The following is a 26,845-nucleotide window of genomic DNA, read 5'->3' on the forward strand; positions in this document are numbered from 1 at the left end:
GTTCTACCAATGCCTACATGAATCGGCCACTCAGAAGGCTGGACTCGACGGTCCTTTTAAGTCCTTTCCAACGCAGACTAAGAAAAGAAATTACTCTTGCCCAGAACTCCTGAAATAGTTACCACACTGATCCTGCCTGCAATTTCCGTTTTAAAGCATCTTAACAGCTTTGATGTGTCTCTGGTGGGTCTGCTCAGCCTTCACCTCAGATGATCCCTTTGCCCTCACAGAATCGTCCGAACGTTTGTGCGCGTACACTCGGCTCTCAGAGGACCGGGGGGGTGGCACTGGGGGCTGCCTATCCTACAGCGATATGGCACCGTGAGCTGGCGTGGGCCGTGTCTGAGCACCGCCGAGCCGCTGGCGGGCTGGGCCGGGCCCGCTCCGGGCCCGCTCCGGGCCCGCGGCTCCCTCGGGGCGGTCCCGCCGCAAGATGGCGGCTCCGCGGCCCCGCCCGTGCCCGCCTCGCCCAAGATGGCGGCGGGGCCCCTCCCCCGCGCGCGCGAACTCCGCACGCGGCAGCGCCGGGCGCGCGCCGCCTCGCGCGGTCGCAGCCGTGACGTACGCGGGGCCTCGGCGCACGCGCGGGGCGGGCGGCGATGGCGGCGGCGCGGTCCCGCGCAGGTACCGCGGGCGCGGCGCGAGGGGCCGGGGGCGCGCGGGCTCCGCGGCTGCCCCGGAGCGGGGCCGGGCCGGGTCGGGCCGGGCGGGGACCCGCGCTGCGGACAGGGGGCGGCGGGAGGAGGAGGAGAAGAAGGAGGAGGAAGAGGAGGAGGGGGCGGGAAGGCCCCGCTTCCCGCCCGGCCCGGCGCCGCCGCCGCCTCCGCCTCCGCCTCCCTTCGGCTTTCTCCGTGCGGCGGGGCCCGGGCACGCGGCCCGGAGCGGAGGCTGCCGAGGCGGTAAAGGCTCGCACGGGTCCCGGCGGGCGCGGGCCCGGGGCCGCGGGGAGGCGGCGGGGCCGGTGCGCGGCCCGGCCGCGCTCGCGTGGTTCCCGGGCTCCCGCGGCTGCCGTGCCCTTGTGCGCGGGGACGGAAGCGGCCGCGGGGGAACGCGTGCGGCGTTCTGCAGCCGGCGCCTCCCGCCGCGGCCCAGCACGGCCGTGGAAAACTAATAATAAATTCTTGGTTCCGCAGAGTCGCCTTTCCCGTGATCTTCCTGGAAACGGGAGTGCTTTTTTGCGTTTTGAAGCGTGTTAGTCCCATTGTTAAGAAGTAGGAGATGGAGATTGTGCCCTAGGGAACTAAAGTAACTCGCCTTACAACTTTCTGTGTTTCCCATACGTGACGCACGTTGCCCACCGGGCTTTAGGGATCTAAAACTAATATTTTGAGACTTTTTTTTTTTCCTCCTAGTTTTGATGTTTTGGTGGGATTTTTTTGACTGCATCCCTTTTTTTTGGCCCAGAATTAAAACAGCCTGACGGTATTTGTTTCGAAGATTGCAGCTGCGCTTTGTTTTATTAGGTTGCAGTTACAGAAGATAGACACCCAGGAGATTCTACCTTCTGCCATGGCTCAGTTTGGAGGACAGAAAAATCCCCCTTGGGCTACTCAGTTTACAGCCACTGCGGTGTCTCAGCCAGGTCAGTTTACACTCAATGTTTGAACCCTGACATCTAGTAGATTTGGAGATTCCATACTTGGGTATGTACTTCAGAGTGGCACGATGCTAACTAACTTACCTAAAGTCTGTTTAAGTGGTTTAAGTCAGGAGTTTTTTCCCACAACAGAGACTTTAAAAGTCGTTGCCTAATACTGTCTGTTGGTTTTGTTTGTTACTTGGTTTTCTTGAAAGGGTTTGAGTAAAATCCCAGGTGAATTTGTATTGATTGTTTCAGTCAATAAATAGTGTATGAAGTTATTAATCTCCGAAGATGTGTAAATCAAATTACCTTTTATTAAATTACATGTTTCTAGATCAAATAATATCAGTTCTAGTAAGGCATTACAGATTTTTAAGTGCTGCCTGAGTTTCATTTCCTGGGCAGCCTGAATCAATGCTTACAAATTATTTTATTAATTTATTTTAGAAATAGATTATACATAATCCATACATAGTGAAAAGTTCTCTGAAATTTGTTACTTGGGTGAGAAGGGGGGTATTTACGTTTTAATACTGAATTAGAATTTAACAATCCCTATAACCAGAGGTGTTGCCCTAATAATGGTAGAGAGTTTCCTTTGATTTAGCTAAGTGTTATAAATTGCAAGCCAGGGTTTAAAAACCTAGCTGGCTCCATTTTCGTGTTGGTTTACAGCACAAAGGTTTGAAGCAAGGATGTGAGGCTTGGTGTGCATGATGAAATTTTGGTGCTTCCATTTCGAGTTCTGGAATGCCTTTTGCTTTTCTTGAGTACAAATAGTTTGTAAATTAAATGCTGTAGTTAAGTTGTGCAATGTGAAGAGACTTCAGCAAAGCTGTAGCACTTGGAGGGTTCAGGATGTGTGGTTTCTGCTGTTGGCTCTGATTTGATCTGCAGTTCAGTGTCACACCTCCTTTTTCAGTGGCTTTGTGTGTGGCAGCCTAGCAAAGGTTGGGAATGCATGACATTCTTTGGATGTGCATGTCTGGGGTGAGAATCTTTCTCCTCTCCTGACTCGGTTTTCTTTCCCGAAGTGAATCCTCTCTCCAGTTTTTCCCATGGGCACTGATCCAATCACGCTGTGTATCCTCAGGGAGTGACCACCCACCATGTGCTTCACAGCACTTTGTCCCAGCGTGTCTTTTCCTTTTCCTCCATGCCCATTCTGCTCCATTCCCTACCTAAACTCTTGCTGTCCCTAAGCAGCTTCCCACGGGCAGTTTTTCACTGTTTCTCTGAAAAGCTCACGCTTCCCTCATCCAAATGACACTATCTCCTTCCATAAGAAAATCCCTAACAGCTGGAAAGGGTTGAGAACGTGGGAGAGACAGACTTTGCTTTTGGTTCTCATATCAGACTCGGGGAGGTGTTGGAGTGGTCAAAGAATGGGAGCACCTGGGCTGGACTGTTCTTGCTGTGTTGGCTGATGTGACAGCTAACGCATCAAAAATAGTGGTGGAAGGTGGAGCACCAGCTCCATGTCCCGTTTCAGAGGGAAAGCTGCACAAAAAATCCCAAGGGGAGGAGCTGCCAAGTCATCTTAGAGCTTGCTGAGGTAGGACCAGGAGGGGGGCCCTGGAGGAGGGGTGGATGGAGCACACATCAGCCTCTTACCCATTTTTTTATGCTCGTGACTCTGCCTTGGCCAGCCTACTTCTGAGCCTCCTTAAATTAAATGGGGGGCAAGTGTAACTGGGATCAGTTGCTGTGAGAGATTTTTCACCTGTTCACTGGGGACAGTATCTGCAGGGATTTATAGCTGTTCATCTGACCTGGCAGCACCTGACTCAAATATGAGAGCCATTAAAGATGGAACATTTGGTTGCACTTTTACCTTCCTCCTGTGCTAACTCCACGTTCCTTCGTGTTCCTAGTGTCCTCTTTGTGTTGTAGTGTCCTTTCCCATTCCTGCTTCAATACCCAGTCACAAGTATTAGTGCCTGCATCCTCTTTCTTCCTTGTGCTCCGTCAAATCCAATCCCTGGGATCCTGCACAGCTCCTGTTCTAGTACATACTTGTTCCCCTGCTTTTTTAATTGGCTCTTTTGATTTATGATACAGAGCACAGGAAGCATCTCTTGGGAGGCGAGCAGTGCTCTTTGGCACTGCTGGGAGCTGAAGAACAGTGTTTCTGGTTGAACTTGCCCCTTTCAGTGTGAAGTTGTGACCCTCCAGAGAGGCTGTTTTCCTAAGGAAGAGGTGCTGTCAGTGCTCAGATGTGCTGACCAGCCTCAACTGCTGCTCACCTGTGCTGCACCCAAGTAATCGTGCATATTGGCTCACCTTGTGAATCTCAGTGTTCATAAACTCATTTTAAAAACATAATTTCAGAGGGATGGCCAAAGCTGTTACATATATCAATGTGTGCCTTCATTTTTTTTCCGAGTATCAGGTTCTTTCTCCAAAGCTTTGAGGTGCTTGGGTATGAGGGAAGGAGATCCTGATTTTTGTTACACAAGAAACAGGATGTATAGTTTTTTTCAGGCTGTCAGAACCACTGAGTGATGATGTTAGAAACCCAGTCTGGTAACTGCAAAAAAAGTAATTATCAGCATTGGGGATTTTTGTTGTTCATTGTTTTGGTTTGGGGATTTTTTGGTGGATTTTTTTTGAATTGATGGTTCAAGCATCCTTGTCTTGAAGCATCCTTGAACACTGGTGAAGAAGTAACTGAGTTAAAGCTCTTAATAATTGAGGTGTGACACACTAGTTGTAGATTGACATGCTGTGTAATGAAGGGTTCAGTGATCCCTTTGGGAGGGCTTATTAATTACTCCCTGTGCCTGTGGTATTAGAAGAGAGCTGGGCAATTCCAGGTGCCAGTAAAGATCCATGTGTGAAGAGAAACTCCTACATGTAACACAGTGAATTTTTGTCTACTCCTCATCTCCTGCTTTTATGCATGACAAGACTAAAACCAGAATAAAGCCCCCGCCATGCTGGTTAAGCATTGTTAAAGCATAAATTAAATCATGCCTACTACAGAAAATAACTTTTAACTTGCATAATGATATGCAAACTCCCGAAACGCCTGCAAGGGAGAATTCCCTCTCCAGCACCTCTTTGGTTTGTGTTGCAGTGCTTGCCCTGTGTAGTTCTCAGGGTTATGATGAAAGCCTGGTTTTGTAGAACTCTGGTGCTGGGGAGGTCCTGGCTCTGCTGTGTTCTGCCTAATTGGTGGTGTTGTCTTTGCTGTATGAAGACTTAATTAAATTGGCGTGAAGAATGGGGCAGCTGATGAGAGCTGAGTGCCTGGAGCTCAGTGTCTTGTTACTGGTGGCCCCTGTGAGGTGGCTAAAGCAATGTGTAAGAACAGAGTGAGCACGTGGTGCGTCTCAACCCACAAAGGAATAGTAGCTGGTGCAGTTTGCTGGCTTGCTGTAAACAGATGTCCCATGACAAATACACTCAGCCTGGTTTCTAGCGCCTGCCTGTTAAAAGGAGTATTTTTGGAGTAGGCTGTGTGGTGTTTGTGTTGCAAGTGTGTGAAGCTTAAAGAAACTTGAAAGCCCGAGGACCCAAACTCACAGTTTTTGACTGAGAAGTGTCCCAAGACCTGCACAGGGTACTCCTTTAATTTTAATAAACCTATGCCACTTACCAAGGAGACATGTAGCTATGTATTTTGAAGATGTTTCCCTAGCTTTTAGAGATTTTTAGAGTTCAGGAGTAGGAAGAGGGACTGCTCAAGTCTTTGTGTTCGCTGCGACAGCAGTCTGTTACCTAACCCAGAGCTGCAGTGCAGGACCCCGGGTTCTGCCTGAGCCCTTTCAGCTGGCAGTGCCATGCAGCATTTGGTGCCAGTGGGAGCTGTTTGCACTGCATTTGAAGGAAGGCATCTCCATCACTGTACTTACTGAGATCATTACAAATCCCAAGAAGCTATTGTTTGCCACTGCAGATGCCTGTTGCCAGTAATAATAATATGGCAGTCAGATGTCAGTTCCAGACTCAGTCTGATTCATTCTCTGTCTCTTGTTTTTATTTGTGATTTTTCCTTTTTGTTCTCCTTCTCGTCTTTTTCTTTTTAGCTAGTAATGCAAACCCAGTTGCCTAATTCATTGGAGCCTGTTTGACCAAGATGAGTACACAGATGAAAGTTAGTCAGATGAAAGTCGTGGAATATTTCAGGGCAAATCAGTGGGATACAGCTTTGAAAAAAAATTGTTACTACAGATGTTATCCTTTGAGAGTATCTTGGCTGTCTTTTGTCTTTGGCCTTTCTTAGTAAGTTGATGTACAGTGTTGTACATGTTAGATACCCAGTTAATATTAAATGCTCAAAAAGTGACAGTAGAGATGGGGGAAAAAAAAAAAAAAAGTCTTGTTTTTCCTTAGTTGACAAAATGGGATAAGGGTCTTAGAATGGGCTGGGAGTTGCTAGAGTTAATTCTGGGTTATGCTGAAATGGAAATTGCCATAGTGAAACTGAAGAGCTGAGTAATCCCAAGATCTAGTTTTGGGAGTAAGCATTTTTGTGGGTACCGTTGGCACAAAAAGTAGGTGAAAACTTGTGAAATTTACTTTTGGTAATTCTTCCCAACTTCATCCTCCTGTGTTGGAAGAACATTAGGATAGAACTTCGTACTGAATGACAATAGCTGGCAGAGTCACAGATATTCAAAGGTAATAGCATGGAGCAAATTTCTGCACTAATGGGAATTTCTGCTCAGCATGTGGAAGTAAGAGGAGAAAGATGAACGCGTTGGTTATTTGCTTTGACTGAACCAGCAAAGTATTACAGCCAAGAAAATGAAAGTTGTCCCAGGATGCAGCAGCAAAGCTTTTGCATTATATTTAAAGGTCTGTTTAAGGCATGTTATGTGAGACATTGGTGAGAATCTAGTTGGGTGTCCTTCTGGATGGTCCAGTTCAAATTGAAGCTGGTGATCAAACAGGACGCAAGAGGATTAAGACAGTGGTGGGTCTGTCATGAGAGAAGCCTCAAATTTTGTTTGCTGGCTTCTAAAGAAATGCAAATATTGGAATTTTCCATGGGGATGTTAATTAAATGCTGTATGCTGCAGAATGCTTGGTTTCACTTTTAAAATACTGTTACTTCCTGGAATGCTTATTTGACAATATTTGATACAGATCATAGTGATAGCAATTATTTTCAGTGCTGTTTATGTATTTCTTTCCTGTTTCATTCCAAATTTATAAGATGATCAGTACCATCAACAAAGACTGCTCTGCTGGTAAGGGCAATGTGGTAGGAGGGATTACATGATTCAGGAGCTGTCGAGCAGGGTTCAGCATTAGGGTAACAGTCACCAGCTACAAGCAGTGTTCTACTGCATGCCTGGATCAGGAATGAAACCTTTGTTTGGCTTCAGTAAGAACAGTGGAGCACAAACTCTGCAGGAATACTGTAAATCTGCTCCTTATTCCGTTGTGTGTCTTTGATGGCTTTGGAAGAGAGAAGAACCATGTTAGTCTTGAATGTTGCTCAGTTCTGAAGATGGCTGGCTGACCTGTTTTTGCTGGCAGTGTTTCCCTGCTGAGTTTCTCTCTGGTTTTATTTAAGCATGTAGACTAGACTGATAGCTTAATGAAGTGATATTTGATCATGCAGCTGCCGAAAACTTTTTGAAAAAGTTCTGCCGTAGAGAGAGCAGGTTTCCAGATACGTTTGCAGGTTTTTGCTGAGATTTGCATTTTGCAGGGCTCTTTGTCACCCAAAAGATCTGTCTGTAAGTCTTGAGCATACCTTGCTCAGAAGCATGGCCTGTGCATAGCCATGCCTCATGATTTGCTTATGTTCTGTGGTGAATTAAAAGCTGGCATGACAATAAAATAAACTAATCTTTCCTTTTAGGCAGTTTGAGTCTGGGCAGCACAAACCCTTCCTGTTAAGAGCCAGAGAGAGCTTGAATCCCCTTATAGATAGGGTCTGATTAAACTCTCTGTTGTCTCAAGGCTGTTCTTTCTCCACCAGCCCCCACTTCACAGGGGACAAAGACAGCACAGAGTGAAGCAAAAACTTGCGTGATTCCAGAGGACATGTTCCATAAGCCTCTGTTTCTAGATGCTGTTACAGTAAAGCTTTCTCTTGCCCTCAGATAGAATGAAATGTATTCATTTGCAGAGCAGCAGTCTTTATTTGGCTCGTACAGAACCTGGGATATCTTCAAGAAAATACACGGCGGGGTGGGTGCGGGTGGGGATGACAACTACAGAGCTGTAAAATCACCAGCAGCCCCAGAGAAGGAACCGTAATGGTCTCTGTTCCTCTGCTTGGGTTTACTGTTGGTAGATGAATTCAGAAGAGGAGCTAGCGGAACGTGATCCTTTCTCTTGAAATTCGGAACTTTCTTCATCTCCTTGGCGAGCTTGGCTCGGGCGCGAAGCGCCGCGCGCCGCGTCCCGCGCGGGGCGCTGCCGGCGCTCACGGCCGCGTTCCCTCCACAGCTGCCCTGGGCGTGCAGCAGCCCTCGCTGCTGGGAGCCTCCCCGACCATCTACACGCAGCAGACGGCGCTGGCAGCCGCGGGGCTGACCACACAGACCCCCACCAACTACCAGCTGACGCAGAGCGCCGCGCTCCAGCAGCAGGCGGCAGCCGCGGCCGCGGCCCTGCAGCAGGTAAAGCAAACACAGCGGCCGGCGCTCCCCGAACTGCGTGGAGCTAAAGGACCCAGGAGGAAAGGAGAATGGAAAATGGTGAACATTGCGGTGTGAACCCGTCTTCTCAATGGGGGGGGCGGGCTCAGAGCTGGCACTAGGGGAATTGGCCTGCGGAGGTGGGATTTCGGGCTCTGGGGGAGCCGGTTTTTAGCTGCGGAAAGCCCTTTGGGAGAATGAGTTTTGCTGCATCTAAACTGAGAATCTCGAATATCTCCCATCACTGTCCTTTATGGGATTTTGCATGATTTCGTAATGTGCCTTAAATACTGTCTGAAGTGTCAGGCTTAACAAAAATTGCTGACTTTAGCTAGAAAGGGAACATCGGGGCCCACTCTGAAGGCTCAGAATATTTGTTATGAAAATAATATATGTTGATATTAGTAGTTATTTTAATTAAAATTGTTAAGCATGAAAAATTTTTGTCTAGAACTTGCTAAGCAGATAACTTTTATTTGGTATTATCGTGGTAATAATTCTCCTGTTTATGAGATATTTTGCTTTTATCTGTTTCAGCAATATTCACAACCTCAGCAGACTCTCTATAGTGTACAGCAACAGGTTTGTCTGATTCTTACTGTGTACATCACAAATCGCTTAAAAAATAATGTTGAATGTGTGTCTTGTAGGATTTGTCTCCAAAATCATCTTCATATGGGAAGTTGTTAAAGAAACTTAAGTAATATTTTGTGTAGCCAAAGCGAGCTTGAAGTTCATAAACTTGGAAAACTGTATGCAGAATGGAAACCTGCCTACCTTCATGCAGAAACAAATTAAAAAAGACAAACTGTTCACGTGTAAATGATTCTCTGCTGAACTTTGCTCCAGACAGGGCCATGTATTTTAACTGCTGGAAGGACGCAGTCCAAAAACGTTCCCTTTTGGATTTTTGTTATGATCTTCCAACTTAACAGGATTTTTTTAGAAGAACAAAAGTACAAGGGAATTACATGCCTAAGCTGTTCCAGCTGCCAGGGGTTTTTTGTATTGCTATTAACTTTCAGTTCAAAAAAAATTCAGCATTTCTCCTTTCTGAATAAACCTGGGTTATACAATCTTAAAATTAACCCCACAAGCACAGTCTTACAGATGTGCAAACTGCTGAAGTGACCAAACCCTAAAGGACTATTAACTGACTCAGATTAAGCAAAAACTCTTACTTGTAAAAAGGAGATAGAATTGTACAATTTCCTTAAGCATATAAAATTAATTTGTAACTTTATTTATTTTAAGTTGCAGCAACCTCAGCAGACCCTTTTAACTCAGGTTAGTTTGGTTTTATTGTTTGGTCTTCATACCCAAACACAGATAATGCAAGAGTGCAAAGTTGTGGCATCTCAGTATTTTAATATGTAAAATGAACTAATATGAATGGACATTTTATTGGTACAGGTTTATTTTATCCAGATGTTAAAATATGCATAGCCTTTGTTTCAAAAATTAATAGCAACCACTTTTCCTTAATCTTGAAGGAACATGTGTGTTGATTATATTTTAATTTTTTTGTTTGTTTGAACTTCAAGCGTCCAGTTGTTTTGCAGTAGATAACAAATGGGGAAAATCTTTCTCTTCTTTGTGAAGGAATTTAACTTTCTGTATTAACAGTATGTGTATAAGAAGGTTTAAAAAGAACCTTGCTGAGCTGGACGGGTTTAAAACCTGCAGCCATTTAAAGCACTGCAAACTGGTCTAGTTCCATTTTCACTCAAACTTTTAAACAAGCTTTAAAAAGATAAAAATGTTTGACTTGATTTCATTATCTTACTGTGTTCTGCTTTTATGAGAAGGCAAGTAACTGTTGAGTTAGGGAAGGGTTTGTGTCGGCCTCAGCCTTTACGGACTTTGAACTCTACAGGTGGGATGTAAATGCAGAATGACCTCTTCAGCGTTTATTCTAGCCCAGTTGGGAATTTATCTCCACTTCAGGCCCACTCTGTGGGTTACCTGGAGACAGTAATGCAGTCTTCATGCTTTTTGTCTGAACAAGGTGCATTTTTGGGGGAAGCTGACTCTTGTAAAAAAGAAGGATAAGCAAAGCCAGTCTTCGTTCAAAGTAAGAAACGTGTTACCTTCAAAAAAACCCAACAACCAGACAAAAAATACAAAAAGCTTCCAGCGCCTGAAAATGTCTGTTCTAGGTGCTATAGTCATTTTCAGCTGCTGTCTCCGTGGCTGAGGACCCATTCCCTGTGAGCGTGCCAGCAGCATACAGGATTGAGAGTTGGCTTTGTTCTGCTTGCAGCCGGCAGTCGCGCTCCCGACCAGCCTCAGCCTGTCCACGCCGCAGCCGGCAGCGCAGATCACCGTCTCCTACCCGGCTCCCCGCTCCAGCCAGCAGCAAACCCAGCCACAAAAGCAGCGTGTCTTCACTGGCGTGGTGACTAAGCTACACGATACATTTGGCTTTGTGGATGAAGATGTCTTCTTTCAGCTTAGGTAAGCTGTGAACACTCGCCTGCAGGTGTACTCCGTGGTACTCGCAGTAATCAAAGGTTCAGGTGATTGCACGCTAATTCTGGGACTCCACTGATGGGGCCTGCGGTAGGGTGTTGTTTTCATTCAGCAGTGAAAGTCAGAGAGCTTAATCGATGCTAACTCTGAGGTACTTCACGAGAATTTTTGATATTTTTTTAATACAGAGCCCAAAGCTGGGAGACTCAGAGGTTATTGGCTCCTTTTAATAGGAAATTGCAGAATTTGTGGGAGACGAAAAGCATAAAACCTGCTGTCTGCATGTCTTAACTTGGTACTGTTTAGGGAACTTTTGCCTTAGGGCCGAAGACAGGGAATGACTCAGTTCCTGTGCATACCCTGAACCGAAGCAGGTAGTACTAATGCTGAATTTGGGGGTAGATGCTCTTCCTATAAGCTTTTTTTAATGAACTTTGCCTACTTTCTCCTATCTTTAAACGCAGCGTGCAAAAAACCTAGCTAAAAAAGGCTCTCACGTACGTTTTCTGTAATGTTTGCAGTGCTGTTAAAGGAAAGACGCCTCAGGTGGGTGACAGAGTTCTGGTAGAAGCTACGTACAATCCTAATATGCCGTTCAAATGGAACGCGCAGAGGATCCAGACGCTCCCGAACCAGGTACGTGGGGTGACCCGGGCGGGGCCGGGGGCCGTGGTTGGAGCTCGCTCCCGACTCGCCGTGTCTCCGTCAGAACCAGAGCCAGGCGCAGCCGCTGCTGAAGACGCCGCCGGCCGTCCTGCAGCCCATCGCTCAGCAGACCTTCGGGGTGCAGCCGCAGCCCCAGCCGCAGTCCCTGCTGCAGGCGCAGATCTCGGCCGCTTCCATCACTCCTCTGCTCCAGACGCAGCCTCAGCCGCTGCTGCAGCAGCCGCAGCAGAAAGGTGCTCCTTCAGTGCGCGCCTTCTTGGGGGTCGCTCTGGTGCTGGGTGGGCGACGGTCATTTTCTTGTTAATCGGAAGGCTCAAGTAATAGCTGAAATGGTACGGAGGGGTCTCTGTTGAGTTTTCAGATTGAGTATGTCTTCCTGCAGTAGCTCAGAAATCACCTGGTTAGTGAAATCCTCGTGGACTCCTGTTCACGTTAAGATTTTGTAATCCGAAAGCAAATTCGATGTGATTTTTGTTCTTTCGCAGACGAGTTGGGGAGTTGAAAGTATTAATAACAGTGCAGTCCTTCAGCATCTTCTGCAGTGTTCTGCAAAATCAGGTTTTGCAGTTGTATTGTTAAAGATGGCATTTCTTTGCTTATTCATTTCAGTTAGCCAGGTCGGCATCCGAGTGAGGAAACACTGCCAGATGTGGCAAATCTAAAACAAAGGTTGTGAAGTCTCTTAAACTTTGAGTGGCTGAGAAATCACTGATAGAAGTGATAATATTAGGACTGGTCTTACCACAGTAAAAGCAAGGGTAGAAGAACCGAAGCAGAATTGTTTTGCATAAATGCTTACAACGATCTCATTAGTCCTAGTTGTTCATTGGTGCTTAGTAACGTTTGCTCCACCTAAATCAGTTGGTTAAATGTCTTGAGACAAAGAAAGTATGTGCTGAGGGGTTGATGTAGCAGTATGATTTATTGATTTAGGAATAATTTTTCCGGATGCCGGGTATTTTTATGTATGAATAGCCTTTAAATGGGGGTTTCAGTTTTCGTTCAGTTCAATGAGTAGGCAGTATATCTCTCTTAAATTAAGTTTTTGAAAAGGCTTAGCTGTTTATTCAGATGGATTCTATGTGCTTAGGCTATATTGGCTTCCGTCTCAAGAAGATGCTTTTAAACCAATTTCACTTTCACTACAATGTCAGTTTGCCTCCGTGAAGAAAAGCTTAGGTGTTTTGAGTTTCTTTGGGTGGGTGTTAATAGTGGATAAATTTGACTGTAGAGTTAGGTTAGAAAACGTGCACGTGTGAAACAGCTTTAAGCAGCAGTGTTTGCCAAGCACAGGTAGTTGCCCCCTGTTCTGTATCGATGCTGTACGTTTTGTTTCAGGTGGTTTGCTGCAGCCCCCAGTCCGTCTGGTTTCACAGCCACAACCAGCTCGAAGGCTAGACCCACCATCCAGATTTTCTGGGAGGAATGACCGAGGTGGAGACCCTATGCCAAATCGGAAAGATGACAGGAGGTATGTAGACCAGACTGTGATCCAAGCATTCCATAAAGACCTGTCCTCACCCAAGAGCTGAGCTGCTTGCTCCAGAGTGAGTCAGCAAGACCCAGAAGTAGTGTTACCCTTATGAATAAGGGAAGAGTTCTTATCTACCTGAAATGAGGAGCCATGTAATCAGTTTCTCTTGTAAAGAAACCGTACTGAAACTTCTTCCCTTTTTTGAGTTGTCTCTGACAGGTCTGGCTTCTGTTGTGCTAGAAATCATTTTGTGTTACCAGCCTGCAGAAATATTTGTGTTTTGTGTGCGTTCTTTAAGTCGTGAAAGAGAACGCGAGAGACGTAGGTCCCGGGAAAGGTCTCCGCAGAGGAAACGCTCCCGAGAGAGATCGCCCAGACGGGAGAGGGAGAGGTCACCGCGGAGACCCCGGCGTGTCGTTCCTCGTTACACGGTTCAGTTCTCCAAGTTTTCCTTGGACTGGTATGTTCGTAGTGCCAGATGTTTGCTACAGTTCACTTTATCGTGAGCACGGCTCACCGTGAGCCGTGACAGCCCACACGTGTGTAAGTGCGTGTTGAGCGATGACCCTGACTTTAAAAAAGGGTCAAATACATAATGGTTAAAAACCTTGTATGATGAACTCGTTGGAAGTTCTGTGTTAATGAGTTTTCCCTAACATACAGACACCTGAATTGAAAGAATGTTCAATAGTTACTTGTTTTTAAACTTCATCCGTGGCATTCAAATGTAGCGTTCTTGAGATTTTATATATACGGCATCAAATACCCAATGCTTGCGTTGCCAGTTAATATACCTCTCAGTGATGTACTTCATTAATAGTTCTTTATTGCTTTGTCTTTCAGCCGTAGCTGTGATATGATGGAGCTGAGGAGGCGTTACCAGAACTTGTATATCCCAAGCGACTTCTTTGATGCTCAGTTTACATGGGTGGATGCTTTTCCTATGTCTAGACCATTTCAGCTGGGAAACTACTGTAACTTCTATGTAATGCATAGAGAAGTAGATCCTATAGATAAGAACGCAGCTGTCCTTGATCCACCTGATGCTGATCATCTCTACAGTGCTAAGGTTTGTATGCTTTTCCACTGATACCACTATTCTTTAGAAATTTCTTTTATCAACAGGGTGCAAAAGTGAGTATAACTGAAATGAAAATATTCTGCAGCCATTTGTGCAAAATACATTTTAAACTTTTCAGTAATAAGCTAGTATGTGGAGCTTAAAGAATCACGACTGAAATTCAGTTTGTTTTTCTGTTACTAGAGGTGTGCTAAATATTGTGTTTACAGAAGGCTGTTCCAGTCTCTGCACCCACTTGCAATGACGTAATTATAGGAAAGAAAACCAGCTCCTGCAAGGTCTAAAGGAAATGATTTCTTAGGCAATTCATTTTGAGTAGTTAATGGAGTCCTTTTTATTCCTTCAGGGATACTTTCTGTGCAGTTTTGTTATTCTCTGCAGTGGTATTTTCTTTCTTTCTTTCCTGTTCATGTCAATATTTATTGTTTTGTTTGAAGTAGATTGAGATCTATCTTTGATATGTAATACTTGTAACACAGATTGCCCTAAAAGTATCAGACCTGTTTTAATGGCAGACTTCAAATGGAACAGGTTTTAGGAAAATGTTTTGTTAAGGGAGTCTTTTATACATGGTTACAGCCCTTGATTCAGCATACTTTGACTTTTAGATAAAGATAGACTTAACTTACTCGCCTTCTGTGTACAAAATCCATAAAGCCTTTGCTCAAGTATTGGACATCCTGCTTCTTCAGTCTGTTCAGAGCAAGAGCTGCCTTTTAGAAGGTCAAGTTTCAAAACATGGTTAGCAACTGAGAATAAGCATCCTATTTTATGATACACTTGTTTAGGGTATAGAGCAACCTTGTGAAGTTTTGGTATGTGTGTTTGCAAGTTGTCATTGTTTATCAGTCCTAGTGAGACCTTCACCAGACTGCTCTGACTTGCACCACAGGTGATGTTGATGGCTAGTCCTAGCATGGAAGATCTCTACCACAAGTCGTGTGCTCTGGCTGAGGACCCCCAAGAACTTCGTGATGGATTTCAGCATCCTGCTAGACTTGTAAAGGTAAATATGCTTCAATGCCAGACACTTCTGGCAATAAAGGTTGGTTCTAGAGCTTTACCGTTTTTGACAATAAGAGAGGAGCTTGTAGACAGCTGAATGATGACTTCATTTTTCCTCTGAAGAGACCTAGTTTATATGTCAATTCCTTTTCCACTTTTTAGGAGCTTCACATTTACTGCTTCGCTCAGCTTAGTTAAACTCAGACAATTAACTTTATTAGCTGCTTTTTACAACCACTTACTTGTTTTGTAAGGGCTCAGCTGTGAAGAGAATACACATGAAGCAACAGTTTAGCAGCCATTGGGTTAAGTGAAACTTAACCATTAAACTGAACAAGCTCTAAGTGCTGTGGTGTTTGAGGACAACAAACTTGTCTTCCAGTTAAATTCTAACTGATGGCACATGGGAATACTTTCATTTATAGGTATGGTGCTCTTGTGGGTCTCACCTTTCATCGCTTCTAAGCAGGCACATCTATAAATGTGTATCAGAGTTAAGACACGGTTTAAGTTACTGTCTGTCTTTTGGGTTAGAAAGCTGTTAACTGCAAAGGAACAAGCCTATACCAATAAACAAACTTGGTGGAAAATCTTAAAAGCAAGAATGAGTGATGATGTTTTAAACCTATTCCATTGCTGAAATAATCTGTGGAAAAAAACAACTGAACTCTTTCTTGACTGATTTTCAGTTTCAGATTTCAAAATAATTTGACGGTTTACTCATGGATTTCAGTGTGTGTGCTATGAGATATTCTTCGCGCTTTGGGAAGATGACTTTTTTTACCCCTAGCAGGGGAACATTCAGAAGACTCTTTTTGTCTAGTTTTTAGTGGGTATGAAAGGCAAAGATGAAGCTATGGCTATTGGAGGACACTGGTCCCCATCACTGGATGGACCTGATCCAGAAAAGGACCCTTCGGTGCTGATAAAGACGGCAATTCGTTGTTGCAAGGCTCTTACAGGGATTGACTTAAGTGTGTGCACGCAATGGTAAGTACTGTAGTGCAAAGCCAAGTACACTGTAGAAATTAATACTTGTCTGTTGCCAAGACTTTAAAAAAAAAAAAAAAGCTGGAAAACCCTTTTTTTCTTTGTCAGCTGCTCTTGGTAGTTCAGGTAATCTACTCAAAGGATGTTCTGTTTGGTAATCAGCTTGATTGGTGCCAACTGTGCTGAATACTGCATTAAGAACTAATTAAAAATTGTGGGTTTATTTTGACATGTTATCCTGTAATTTTTTTAATGAATGTGCATTGAAAATATTTTTCATTTTATGCATAGCTGGAGAGGATCGTCAAGAGAACTTCATTTCATTGTTCTTTTGTTATAAATAAATAGCCATTTGTTATACAGCCATATTTTCTCTTGATGAGTTTCTGTCCCATGTTAACACTCACTTTAATTGTACTAATACCAGGAAAGCCTATCGTATGCTAAAGTTGAAGTCCTTCAACAGCTTCTATTTGCACATAAAACCTACTTGGGCTAAACAACAAGTCGCGTGAAAAGCGTTTTGTTGGTTTTCCTCCTTTTCAGTTGCGATACCTTTCTACAAGCGTGCCAAAAGAGAAAATATGGCTCCCATAATTTTTTTCTTTAGATAAACCTCAAGGTCTTGCAGCAAAATTTCTTTACTTGATGTGCTACAAGTGATCTAGGCTCTTTAAAATGTATTGTAGAATTTTTTTTCCAACATGCTTCTTCCCTTGCAACAGGTACCGTTTTGCAGAGATTCGCTACCATCGCCCTGAGGAGACCCACAAGGGGCGTACAGTTCCAGCTCATGTGGAGACAGTGGTTTTATTTTTCCCGGATGTTTGGCATTGCCTTCCCACCCGCTCAGAGTGGGAAACCCTCTCCCGAGGATACAAGCAGCAGCTGGTCGAGAAGCTTCAGGGTGAACGCAAGGAGGCTGATGGAGAACAGGCACTGAACGCTAATCCCTTTTTCTATTTCTGCTTCTCACAGGCACAGGAACACAGGCACAAAATGCACACCACATACTACACAACATACATACATAGGAGGAACATAACTGGTAACAATGACTGGTAAACCAGCTTTCAGCAGTGTAGCGAATGTTGCTTTTTATTTTTATTTCAGCTGGTTCACTAACTTTAAATGTGTATGCTGATATCACAAACGGAATTAAATTGTGCTTATGATGCGCAGAAAAGTTTTCATTGTAGACGTAGTTGCTGGAATCTGGGACCAGTTGTTGAGTGAGATTCAGTTTATGAATAGCTGTCTTCAAACATTTTGCCATTTTCTGAAATTTCTAAATTCTCTCTTGTGGCCAGTTCTAATTGTGATATTTGAAATTGAACAAACACTAGTCTGAAGCATCTGAATTTCAGGCCATGTGGCTGATCAGCATCTTGGAATGAGGGAAGGTCTGACTGAACAAAGACTAATTTGGGGGAATTAAAATGTGGGGGAAGATCACCCACTGTGTGGTTACTGGAGACCAGCAGTGTCTGTGTAACCCCAATATCCTTTGTGGTGTTGCTTATCACCCTTTTGTGTTCCACAGATCTGGCTTGTATTGGCTGAGTGGCACTGTGATCATTTATAAAGTGGTAGAATGTGTGTGTGAACTTGTCTAAATAACTTTAGGAGAAGACTGTCTGAAACAGTTGTGACCTTGCACAGATCAGCAGCAGAATTTAAAAAATAACTGAAATTCTTTCAAGCTTTCTGAATGATAATTTATAATTTTATTTGTCAGGATGAAGAGGAAAAGGATGATGGGGAAACTAAAGAGATCTCTACGCCTACACACTGGTCAAAACTGGATCCCAAAACAATGAAGGTAACAAACGCTTCTTAAAATTTGATTCCATTGTATTTTTTCACTTCTAAGATGTGACCTGCAATGCAGCTGTATGTTCCCTTAACTGAGCAAAACCACTTCAGTAGTGTTTTGCTGAATTTATGGGTACTAGATGTGCTGTCACAGTATGCAGGGATGACTCCTGGTTGTAGTGAGTGCATACAGCTAATTGAATCGATTCTGAACTTTGTATAACGAAAGGATATCACGTATGATACATTAACTGGAAAACAAGTGTTCTGCTGTAATCTGCCAGATTACTGCTTACATTAAAAAATGTGGGGTCTAAAATACCTAAATGATACATTTTTTGTACAATTCCTGCCTTTTTAAACTGTGTCAGGAGACATAATAAAAAGTTTCCTCGAAAGCAATAGTAATAATGAAAAATTTTCCTCTGACAAAATCCTTTCCCTGCCTCTATGAAAAGTCCTCAGAAAGAAGTTTTTTGTGGAAGACATCACTTTAAATGTAGAATGTTTTTTGTGTTAGTAACTATTAACGTTTTTCAGCTCATTTAAAAAATACAGTTGACTTTTCAGTGCTGCTGATTTTTACTTTCTCTACTTATCAAATGTTTTGTGATGTCACTGCTTGATACCACTCACAAAGCTTTTATTTACCAGGTAAATGACCTTCGCAAAGAATTAGAAAGTCGAACCCTTAGCCCTAAGGGACTGAAATCTCAGCTGATAGCTCGGCTGACAAAGCAGCTGAAAGTAGAGGAACAAAAAGAAGAGCAAAAGGAGCTGGAGAAGTCTGAGAAAGAAGAGGAAGAGGAGGAGGATAGGAAATCTGAAGATGACAAAGAGGTTAGAATTTGCACATACCTGATTTAAGTCCTAAGTGTACATTAAATATATGAAACATTTGTATAAATACGTATAAGCATAAAAATTAGAGGCATGTGCCTGTTTGTGCTGGGATTTTGATGTTCTCAGGTGACTGTATTAGGAACTCTTGCTTTACCTTGAGCTGCTGAATTGGGAAGAAATCTTGACCAGTTTGAATTACTTTATCAGCCAAATCAGCTCAAATATGCAACTGCGATAAGAGTGTCTGAATTGATATTTGACCTTAAATGTAAGGACAAATAAATCCCAGGCTCCTGAGAAAGACCATGCTGAAGATGAGTGCACGCACTTAACAATACTTTAACTTCTTAAACGTACATGAAAAGCAGTTGCTTCGTTGTGTTGGCTCCTGCGTCTCACAGTTCAGCTTCTTCATGTGGCAGATGGTTTACTTGGGTTTGTTTTCCCTTATTATGAAGGGAATACAATTTTTGCCTTTGGATACTTGCTGTGTTGTTGAAATCCTAGAAACTTAGAATTTGGGGTTTTGGTGTATGGTGGTACATGTGAGTCAAGATGGAGGATTTTGGGTGTTGTCTTAAGTCCTTCTTCACCTTCTTCCTTCGTCATGGGTTTGGGTGGTTTTCTGTAATCGGATGAAAAAGCATTGCAGGTCTTGGATGGTCATTATTGGGTCAAAAGTGTAAATAACATAGGTGTCATCTCGTTATTGGGGGATTATCGCTTGAATAACCCTGTAAAGAGTTAGAAGAGCTCCATTTTACCTTCGTTTTCTAAGAGTTCACTGCGTGAGCCTGTAAATACTGTATATAGATAAGATAGAATGAATATTCCAAGTCCAAACTCGAGCTTGGTGTTTCCTGAGTATTATTCATTCTGACCTTGGCACAGAAGAAAAGAAGCCAAAGCCTTTACACTGTGACTGTGTATTGGAGTTTCTCGCAGTTCACAGTTGCAGTGCTTAGTCTGGTTTGCTATTTCACAAATATAAACAGAATCTGTGCAGTAAGGCCAAAGCTCAGCCGCAGAAAATGGGCAGAAATGTCTGGAGGACGGCTTGTGCTTTAATTGCTTTTAAACCTGCCTTTTTGTGTGTTACCTTCTCACCTGTATGGGGTGATTGGAAGTTTTATATTTTTATATATCTCTGTAAACCTTGCTGAGGGAGGAAAGGCCACGTGCTTGCTAATTCTGTCAGCTGCTGCTGCCTTCTCCCACAGCTTGGATGGGGTTCACCTAGCTTGGGTTTCTTGCCACAGCTTTCTTCAGGACTGGAGGGGAGCTGTGACTGCGCTGGCTTTTATAAAGCACAAGCTCTGCCATGACTTTTTTTGTAGTCAGGAGACTTTAGTATTTGTCTTTTGGCAAGCAGTAAGATGGTGGCATTTTACCTTCGTTTGCACGGGTGTATCTGTAGAGATTGCATTTCCCGTGATGGAGAGTTAAGTAAACTCTCATCTGGTAATTGTTAAAGCTGTGTTGGGTATCTTTGGAGAGATGATGTATGGAGCCTTTCTCTTCCTTTGTAAGGAGTAACCAGCTCGCTGTACTGTACAGCTGTGCGTTGCTTTCAGCTGCTTAGGCTTCGCTTTCCTCGGAGCAGTGAGTCCTAAAAACCAATGGAGAGGCTGAAGCTTCAGCTTTGGAATATGCATGCTCCGTGTTGGTTTTCTGTCCCTTTCCAGGAAGAAGAGAGAAAACGCCAAGAGGAGCTGGAACGTCAGCGGCGCGAGCGGCGCTATATCCTGCCGGATGAGCCGGCCATCATCGTGCACCCAAACTGGGCAGCAAAGAGCGGCAAGTTTGACTGCAGCATTATGTCTCTGAGTGTTCTTCTGGACTATAGATTAGAAGATAATAAGGAACATTCCTTTGAGGTAACTCAGTGGTGCTATTTACTTACAGTTCGCTGTTCTTGTTTCCTTTAAATTTTCGCGTGAAAGTTTTTCAATTGCCAAGTCTTTGGGACATGGTACGACAGCAATATAGTCACTGCACGGCGTCCAGACGAATCCAGAGGTTTTCAGATGGAATTTGTGTTTAAGGATTCCATATTCAAAGCAGATAGTAAGAAATCTGACACTCCGTAACATTCGGGTATGATGAAAGTTGCTGAGACGGCACCTCATAGCAATTTTATCATAATTATATACATTTTTAATACATACTTTAAAACTTTTTTGCACTTTTCTTTCTTCTTTGTGTGCAGGTATCATTGTTTGCAGAGCTCTTCAATGAAATGCTTCAGAGAGATTTTGGTGTCAGAATTTACAAAGCACTGATTTCTCTCCCAGAGAAAGAGGACAAAAAGGACAAAAAAAGCAAAAAAGATGAGAGGAAAGAGAAAAAAGAAGAAAAAGAGGATGAAACGGATGATCCAAAACCTAAGAGAAGAAAATCTGGAGATGATAAAGATAAAAAAGAAGAGAGAGATGAAAAGAAGGTCTGCACTTAGCTCACATGCACTTCTAGCCCGTCTGGATCAATACTAACGTGTTTCTATTTCAATTTTACATTATTGCTTTCAAAAACTCAACTCTTGTAATGTTAGTTAATTGATTTGACTTTTTGATCTATTTAAATATGCCTCAAATATATTCAGCAGTTTAAAAATTTTACAGGTGTATTGGGAGTATTTTAACGTTCAGCTGTATCACACAGATTTGTATCTGTTCTTAGGTGACTGAGCATAAATGTAGGCAAATTTTGACTGACTGCTAGGAAGGATTTTACTTTGCTGGTTTTTGATTCTGACTAGGTAAATATTTAGGAACTTTTGTTACAGAGGGAAGATAAAAGGAAAGATGATTCTAAAGATGAAGAAGAAACCGAAGATGACAATAATCAAGAAGAATATGATCCAATGGAGGCAGAAGATGCGGAAGATGAAGATGAAGGTATCTTGAACTATGAATTTTGTGACCTTTCACTTTTTTTTTATCATCACTCATTATGTTCTTTTAAGCTGGAGAAGGTGCTGGAACTAATCAATTTAAAATTGCATTATTAAACTAATTTTATCTTAGTAATTCTGACCAGTTCTACGTAAAATGTAAGTACCTTTCTGCTAGGCCGTGTATGAACGTAGTTAATATAAACTAGCTGTGGTGCTCTAAGTAAGGCATGCATATAGAAGTGGTTTTATTTTTTTCAGAATGCAGACCACTCGCAACTCCCATTGAAGTCAGTAGGAGATGTGAGTATTCAGCACCTCTGAAAAACCAAGCCACTTTTACGTGCCTAACTTCCTACTCCTCAGTTCTGGAATGTCATCCTGGTTTTGCTAGGACAGAATGTAGTGGAGGTGCTCTTTAGCCCGTGTTACAAAAGAGTTGGTTTTTGTTTGGGTGGAGTCGTGTAAGTCTGAAGAAATAGGAAAAGGGTCTGGAGGACTTTGCAGGCAATGGCAGCAGCTCTTTCCCTGCTCAGAGATTCAGAAAGGTGTAAAACATCATGCCTGCTTTTTGGTTTGTACTTTGGGGTAGTTGTCTTTCTGTGGAGAGGTTTTGCTGGAGATGTGGGTTTGAACTATGTGGCACTGCTACCATTTTCAGTTATATTCTCGGCAGAGTACTGCACCAGCCTTAAAAAACTGATGCTAATCTGTGGTTTCCAGAATAACTCCTATTTGCTTATAATTTGTCTGTGAGGGTGGCCTGGGCTTGTCTGCTCTGCACAAGTTCTGCTGCTTCCCATAATCTGTCCTTGTGCCAATCCTGGTCGAGAGTTGCTGAGAAAACCCAACAATCCATGGAGGTGCAAGAGAGAGCAGTCGGTTCTCAGAAAAGGGCTGGTAAATTAGCTAAGTGGTGTAATACATAGTTTTTTCCAGAGTTTTCCTCGCAAGGAAGATGAGCTTAAAGCTGAACTTGGCACATGGTTCTCTATTCCAGGACTTGTACAGAGCTGTATGCCATGATCCATCCCAGCAGTTGTCTCATCCCTGTCTTTCAGTCTTGTTTTACAGTACTGCCTACCTTTACACTAAAAGCCTGCCATTTGTCATTCACATCGAATAAGGGATGTGATCTGCAACTTCTTGGAGAATCTAAGTCATAGGAAGAGTAATCTCGCACTCAACATGAGTATAAACACATGGTTTTAATTACATACTGTGTATGGGTTTTATTAGATTAAATATTTGAGAGTAAATAATACTGAATTTGAATAGAAATAAGCGTAGCTGAGTGCAGGCTGCCAAGCCTCATTAGGGAGAATTGTGGTAATTTCCTGCATGCCACTTAAATAGATGGAGGTGTTGACAGAACTCATTTTGGCCTAGTTAGCATTCGTTTCAGCTCTTCTGTCCTGCGTGTGAAACAAACACAGGGGAGAAATTATAAATGGCTTATGTTAAAATAAGACTAGAGAAAAATCTGAATTTAACAGGTCTCAACTCAATGCATTTTTTATTATTTTTCAGGTATGTATATTGCAGATGTTTGGGGGGGTTTATGTGGACTTTTCTGGTGACCACATGTATTCTGGTAATGGTTATATAACGGTTTGCTGTGGATCTGTTGAATTATCTTTCTTTTTTGCAGACCGGGATGAAGAGGAAATGAACAAACGGGAGGACAGAAGAGAGGGAAATAAGCATTGTAAAGAGAGAGCGTCTAAAGATAAAGTAATTAACACCTTTCTTAACAACTGCATAGACCTTGTTAGAGATGTCCCAATTACAGCTTAGCTTTATTTTTATGATCAGACCCGTTTTTCCCTTTGAAAACAGCTGTTAAATAAGTTATTGAGGGCAGAAGGGATGTTTCCTATTTTATAATTAGATTAATTGTGTGATCATTTTTTACATACTAGCATGAACAAAAGGAAATTACATCTACCAGCTATTACTATCCATTGTGGTGTATTTCTTTTAAATCTTGAAGGATTACTTGTCTTATATAGCTTAAATTAGTCTTAAATAATATGATCTAAGTAGGTAAATGCTAGTAATATTTATTACTTGACTGAAAGTAATAAAATGAACAGAGAAAAAACTTAAGTGAGAAGTTGGTGTATTTTTGGAATGCTATTTTAACTCCCTAATGATCCCACACTCACTTTTCTGTAGGAGAAAGACAAGACCCAGATGGTAACTGTTAACAGGGATCTCCTGATGGCTTTTGTTTATTTTGATCAAAGTCATTGTGGATACCTCCTGGAGAAGGACATGGAGGAGATCCTGTACACTCTTGGACTGCACCTGTCACGCGCTCAGGTTTTGTATACTATTAAAACGCTTTCAGAATGTTACAGGGATCTTTTAAGTGGGAGAAATGTGACTGAGCTTCTAAAGGCTTTGCTTACACACCTGATCTCTTATTTTTATGCAGCCTCTTCATCTATACAATGAAATACTAGTTTAATATTTTGTAAATTGTCTTGGGACGAAAAGCTGAAGTTTTCAGCTTGTAACATGCCCAGACTGTATATGTAGCTTTTGTCTCAAATTTGTATTTATTCTTTTCCTAGTTCGTTTGCATTTTAAGCCCTAGTATGTTAAAGTTCAAAAAGCGATGCAGTTTCTTTCAAGTTTTCCGAGCTAAAACCTTTCTTGTTTAGGCAACAGCATGTCTGGGTATTAAATAGCGCCATTATTTCTTCCCATGGCTGTGTTGCAGGTCAAGAAGCTGCTTAATAAAGTAGTGCTTCGAGAGTCTTGCTTTTACAGAAGACTAACAGATACTTCTAAAGATGAAGAAAACCAAGAAGAGTCTGACGAGCTACAGGAAGAAATGTTAGGTGGGTTTTTTATGGTTTGGGGGGGTTTTTTGGTTTTTTTTTGCCACAAATTTCCAGAGTTATTTCTGTGTGAATTATAATGAGAGTTTGAGGAACTTGATTTCTTTCAGAAACTAATTGAGCCAGTTTGGAAAAGTAAATATTTGGCAGTTCAAAAGTTTTGTTCAAAAACAAAAGGGTTTTTTTTGTGCTCCCAACACATAATCTTGCAACTTTAGGATAAATCTTAATATCTTGGAACAGGAAAGAGAACAGAGGTTAACGTTCTGTATTGATGAACATCCTTTCTTATTATTTGTTTTGAAGTCAGGAAGCTCAGAGCTGCAGGTAGTAGAATAGAACCTGAGCTTTGAAGACAAGTTCCTGCAGGAAGGAGGCACAGAATGATGTCCTGAAAGAGAACGGGAGAAGTGGTGTCAGGGGAAGGAGGAACACGAGGGCTAGAGCAGCACAGTTGCGTCTGTATTTGTTCTCTTGAGAAGTTTCTGAGGTTGATGTTCCGTTTCTTTGCTGATGCCGCCGGCTCCGATGCAGGAAACCGCCTGCTGCTGCCGTCGCCGGCGGTGAAGCAGGAGTCCAAGGCCGCGGAGGAGAACGTGGGGCTCATCGTGTACAACGGAGCCATGGTGGATGTGGGGAGCCTGCTACAGAAGCTGGAGAAGAGTGAGAGGGTGCGGGCAGAGATAGAGCAAAAGCTGCAGCTGCTAGAAGAAAAAACAGGTGGGATGTCACTTGGAAGGCAGTGCTTACAAGGGTGCGCCACACTGAGACTTTTTAAGTGGGTGAATCAATTTGGGTAATATTTGCGACCTACATTTTCTTCAAGTTGAATGCAAGACTTCAAATGTAGTCGGAATTAAATATTATCAAATGGTAATTCAATGCCGTTTTTAATGTTCTTTAAAAATTAGCGTTGTGGTGTTGCACACAAATAAAGTATTAAGAGGCAAAGTGGACGGCATCGGAAGCGACTTGATGTTTTCATTTCTTCTCTTCCTAAGATGAGGATGAAAAAACCATACTGCAACTGGAGAATTCTAACAAAAGTCTATCTGCGGAGCTAAAAGATGTGAAAAAGGACCTTGGCCAACTGCAAGAAAATTTGAAGACCTCAGATGATAAAAAATTGCAATTTGAGGGTCAGCTGAATAAGACAATCAAAAATTTAGCTACTGTTATGGATGAAATACAGAGTGTTCTCAAACAGGTTAGAATTGTTTATTTCCATTTTTTTATTATTGTAGGCACACTTCTGTAGACTAATTATTGGAACAAACACTTCAGTATAAAAACAATTTTGATATGAATTCAGGGCAGCAGTACCTTAACATATATAGAGAAGAAGCTTAATGTTTGACTGATTATTTAAGGGTAGCAAATTAAATGTGCTTTTTTCTTAACCTGTGACATATGTTTTTAAAAAGGTATAAATACTCATATAGAACTATCTGAATGTTTTCCTGTCCTGATCTTGTCCTTCCCCAGCAGTCCAAATCTGCTCCTCTCTTTGACTGGTCAAGAGTACTTTTTCAAGACAGAATTCAACCATTTCAGTATGTGAGAGTGTCTCAGTAAAATAAGTTTTAAGCAAAACACATAAGATCCAGAGCATTTCCACTGCTCAGTTTTTCATGAAGATACTGGAATTGGTTATGACTAAACTGAGTATATAGCAGTTCACACAGTATTTTAAAGATACAAAGAGTATCTGTGTCTCAGGCTGCTTTACAGTTCGCATGAGAAACACAGCTTCTACGATTCCTCTCATCCTCTCCCTTTTTCCTTTTTAAGGACATTGTGAAGAACGAAGATAAAGATCAGAAATCCAAAGAAAACGGAGCAAACGTATGATAAACTGCTGCTGTCTAGAAGAATGGTGTTACATAATGTAATATAAATCATGATACCAGAATGTATGGGAAGTGATGCATGTTTGATTTTAGTAGTATAAATATCTTAGTTCCAAAAGATGTATAAAGTTTTATGAATGTGAGTGTCTGCTCCAGAAGATTGCTTGTAATTCTTAGCATTCAATTTGAGACACTCCTTGAGTGAAAATAATTTTGCATTGCGAAAAGTTTTAGGATGAACTTTGTTACAGTTTTAACCCTAATAAAGTTCATCAGCGTAATGAGCAGTAGCAAGTATTTAATTACCAAATGTTTTTCATTGAAGTCTAGTGAAATCAAAATTTTCATTATTTATAGACTTGCCATTTTTAGGTTTTTGTCTTTATTTCCGTCTAATTAGTCTTTTAAATTCAAATATAAATCACAAAATAGCATGCTGCTTAATTTTACAAGTAAAGTTTTTTTTTAAAAAAAGCTTCTTGGATTTTTTTTTTTTTTTTTTTTTTTTTTTTTTTTTTGCTTTTCACTTGTCACAACTTTTTTTTCCCTTTCAAATATAACTTTCTTCCCCAAAGCTGCTTGTATTAAAGCCTTGTAATATACACTAGTTTGGATGAGTTAAGAAAGCAATAGAAACCTACCAAAGTACCGGTAGAGTTGTGAGATTTACGTGAAAACACATGGGCCTGTTTTAAACGTGTCATTTGTGTTCGTTACATTGTT

General features: G+C 42.3%; 1 protein-coding gene and 1 non-coding gene across 10 annotated transcripts; both read left to right on the plus strand.

Annotated features, from left to right (window-relative positions):
- The first annotated feature begins 572 nt into the window (after positions 1-572).
- Positions 573-26,403, plus strand: CCAR1 (cell division cycle and apoptosis regulator 1). Of its 9 annotated transcripts, none has more exons than XM_040070792.1 (26): positions 573-624; positions 1,464-1,582; positions 7,994-8,244; positions 8,722-8,766; positions 9,439-9,471; positions 10,448-10,641; positions 11,178-11,292; positions 11,366-11,555; positions 12,661-12,793; positions 13,095-13,256; positions 13,640-13,865; positions 14,770-14,883; positions 15,706-15,872; positions 16,598-16,808; positions 17,611-17,694; positions 18,342-18,527; positions 20,216-20,407; positions 20,740-20,973; positions 21,316-21,427; positions 21,685-21,726; positions 23,075-23,157; positions 23,602-23,748; positions 24,152-24,272; positions 24,807-24,992; positions 25,274-25,479; positions 26,064-26,403. In XM_040070792.1, the coding sequence occupies exons 2-26, from the start codon at positions 1,510-1,512 to the stop codon at positions 26,121-26,123; spliced, it is 3,567 nt and encodes a 1,188-aa protein (XP_039926726.1). In that variant the 5' UTR covers positions 573-624; positions 1,464-1,509; the 3' UTR covers positions 26,124-26,403. The 9 variants fall into 9 exon arrangements, with proteins under 9 accessions (XP_039926726.1, XP_039926728.1, XP_039926731.1 ...); XM_040070794.1 differs by having other exon boundaries at positions 9,445-9,471; XM_040070797.1 differs by having other exon boundaries at positions 7,994-8,166.
- Positions 15,489-15,552, plus strand: LOC120756238 (small nucleolar RNA SNORD98). The gene has a single exon (XR_005702092.1). It is a non-coding gene; the product is annotated as a small nucleolar RNA SNORD98 (small nucleolar RNA).
- Positions 26,404-26,845: the final 442 nt, after the last annotated feature.

This window comes from Hirundo rustica, chromosome 8, assembly GCF_015227805.2.
Source record: "Hirundo rustica isolate bHirRus1 chromosome 8, bHirRus1.pri.v3, whole genome shotgun sequence".
Classification (NCBI taxonomy): domain Eukaryota; kingdom Metazoa; phylum Chordata; class Aves; order Passeriformes; family Hirundinidae; genus Hirundo; species Hirundo rustica.